At 39.6% G+C, this 3,045-nt stretch overlaps 1 protein-coding gene across 3 annotated transcripts in view; it reads right to left on the bottom strand.

The window, feature by feature from the left end:
• The window catches only part of epha6 (eph receptor A6), a 50,237-nt gene extending 47,247 nt beyond the window's left edge, over positions 1 to 2,990 (bottom strand). For all 3 annotated transcript variants that reach the window (XM_031846104.1, XM_031846102.1, XM_031846103.1), the window contains exon 1: positions 2,411 to 2,990. In XM_031846104.1, the coding sequence (XP_031701964.1) occupies positions 2,411 to 2,489 (79 nt within the window). In that variant the 5' untranslated portion in view covers positions 2,490 to 2,990. The remainder of the gene's footprint in view (positions 1 to 2,410) is intronic.
• Positions 2,991 to 3,045: the final 55 nt, after the last annotated feature.

Below are 3,045 nucleotides of genomic sequence, written 5' to 3'. Positions count from 1 at the left end.
CACACACACACACACACACACACACACACACACACACACACACACACGTATACGTTTGGATTTCACTATATTTTAAACTCCTCACGTTGCCGTTTTTTTAAAGTTTCCCCTGTGTGCATCCCCTCCCCTTCAAGCCTGTCACCACCACAGGCAGAGAGGCATCCTGTTGGGAAAACTGAGCACACACACACACACACACACACACACACACGCATGCACACACACACACACACACACACACACGCATGCACACTCACACCAAACACACACAGGCACAAGTCACAGAAAAATTAAGTGAAGGAGACTTTGACATTTGGCTAGTGAAAGGGCTCCTGTTGTCTTTGAAAATGTGTATCCTAAACATTAAACATTTAGGAAGGAATATTAAACTGACCTCTGCAAATATGCAAAGTGGAAGATGTCAAGAACAGATTCCATTATGATAATGTATGATATGAGTACGGCTGAGGGGAAATTAAATGATTATGTCCTGTTTCTCATATACATGCAACTGCACACTGCCCATGTGACAGAAATCTTTTTTTTTTGTGGGAAATCATATATTTCTGTACATTTAATGTCAACACTTGCCCAACATAATAGGTACATAACATAATAAAGTCAGTATCACACAAGTGTCTTTGAGTGCCAAAATCTGTTATATTTTCATCCAAGAATGTATGGACCCATAGAAGACAGAGCGGCAGAAATAGGCAACTCATAAGCATCAGTATAGCTGGCAGAGTATGCCAGAGGCTGACATTTACAGTCTGTGGTGCCTATAGCAATGTTTCTGTGCATTCAGACTTTGCAGGTGAAGTATAATGTCAGAGCCTCATCCATAATTTGGCTGATTTAGCTCAGAGTCTGTAACAGCTAACAGAACCTATAGGTATGATTTATTTTGCTTTTTGATGCTGTAACTGTGTTTCTCATTGTGTGTTCATTGGAATCCAAAGCAATTGATTACATTTTTAAGATGAGGTTTGATTCGGTTGAAAACTTTCTGAAACATGAGTTCCACTGACATGTTTAGACTTTTAATATGTGCTCTAAATTTCACAGTATCGGTAGGACTGCAGATATAGCCACTGAAAAAGGCCACGTAATTCACACACACGTGTTTTTTTTTTGTATAAAATACAGCAAAGTTAATATATTTTCAGATCGAATGGCTTGAAAAACTTGCAAGAGAACATCGATATGTTCAGTGTTTTAAAGATTTGTGTCGTATGACATACGGTATCAATGATTAGATTAGATTAGATCTAGAACCAAGACTGCCATCTTGGTTAAGGCAAGACATTTGGAGGCTGAAAAATGTATAAATGTGTTGTTGTTTTTTGACACATTCAAAATAAGATTGATATATTTTGAGAGAAAAGTAACTACCACATGATAATCACTGGCTAAAATGTGTGTTGTAATCTATATATTATCAATGAGTTGGAGTAGAGATCAACTGAGCTCTTGCTAAAAACAAGCGACTGACATATTTTAGTTAATGTTCATGTCTAGGCTGTACATCTTTAGATGTGCAGTATTTGTAAAATCCAGAGTCAAATGAATCTATTTTGAGACAGAGTAACTGTACAGTATTAATACTGCCATGTTAAGTCTTTCAGAGATGTGTGTTGTAGCCAACACAGTATCAGTGATCAGGACAACAGTTCAATTTACTGAAACCAAGACTGACATCTTTTGGTTTAGCCAACATTAGGAAGCTCTGCATGAATACATGTGTTTTTGATACATTCAGAGCCAGACTGATATATTTTAAGAGACATTATCATTACTGCCATGTTCAGTCCTTCAAAGCGGTGTTGTGTAAGCTATCAGTGGTTAGGGCAGATGAGTCTACTTAAACCAAAGCTGGCATATTGGTTCAGCTCAGAAAGGTCCATTTAGATTGTTAAGCTGTACATGCATGTTTCAATGTGTTTTCTGTTGTTGTTGTTGTTGTTGTCTGACATTTAAAGCTAAAACTAAGGGACTTACTCAGTTTGGTTCAACCAACAAATTGACATTGGAGGGATATAGAAAAACACCTGAAGAAAAACACATTAGTCAGTCAGGTGTCATTTTATTATCTAATGTACAAAATAGAATCACCTGTGAAAAGATTACACCACTACTCTTCATGGCACCAAAGACCAGTGAAGGTATGTCAAATATGCTTAGTGTGTTGAAAGTATTTAACAAGTGAGACAAATGTTCTGGTTGCAGACAGTTTTAAGAAAGCATTGCAAAACATCAAGTTACTTTGGGTTTTGCGGGTGAACGTGCGTGTGTGAGCAGAGGATCCGTTCTGTTTGGGCAAAAAAAAAAAATGCTTTAAAATGGTTCAAATATTTAAATTGGTGCATGCACGCTTGCTCCAAGTCTGTGGTTCGACGCTCTTTGTACTCACCTTGGTTTGTGGTTCCCGGGTCCGACAGGATACTTCTAAACAAGAACAAAAACACAAAGTATTTCCCACCGGAGCACATCGTTGAGTCAGACACAAATGCGCTCTGAACTAAAACGCTGCACAGACTCCTAAATAGATCCCCAAGATGAAGAGGTAAGGAGGTTTCATGTAAGAGGCAACTGAAATCTCCCCGCGGTATCCACACTCGGAAGGTGACTCGGATCCACACGAGTTCTTATTTAATTATTTGTCAGCCATCCCGAACCCCTCCATGTGGACGCAAGCGACCAGACGACAAAAACAGCCAGCCATACCGTACGAAAAACCCGACGGCTTGAGCTGTTGCAAGTTAATACAATAAATAGAAGAGTATTTGTCTGGAAACACGGGCAGGTCGGCAGGTGCAGACTATCCCAAACTGTCCAAAAGCGAACTTCCTGCATGTGCGTTTGTGGTAAAGTCAGTCAGTTTGTCTTTAATGCCTTGAATTTCATGTTTTTATCCCAAAACTAGAGAGAGAGACGGGGAGAGAAAAGGGGAAAATCCCGGACTTCCTGCTGCACTTTCAGCCAGTGCGCACTCAGTGTCTCTGTATCACTGCGTGCATCTCTCTCTCTCTCTCTCTCTCTCTCTCT

This window comes from Anarrhichthys ocellatus, unplaced genomic scaffold, assembly GCF_004355925.1.
Source record: "Anarrhichthys ocellatus isolate YVR2014 unplaced genomic scaffold, GSC_Weel_1.0 scaffold6, whole genome shotgun sequence".
Classification (NCBI taxonomy): Eukaryota; Metazoa; Chordata; class Actinopteri; order Perciformes; family Anarhichadidae; genus Anarrhichthys; species Anarrhichthys ocellatus.
This window is presented reverse-complemented; position numbering and strand designations above follow the sequence as displayed.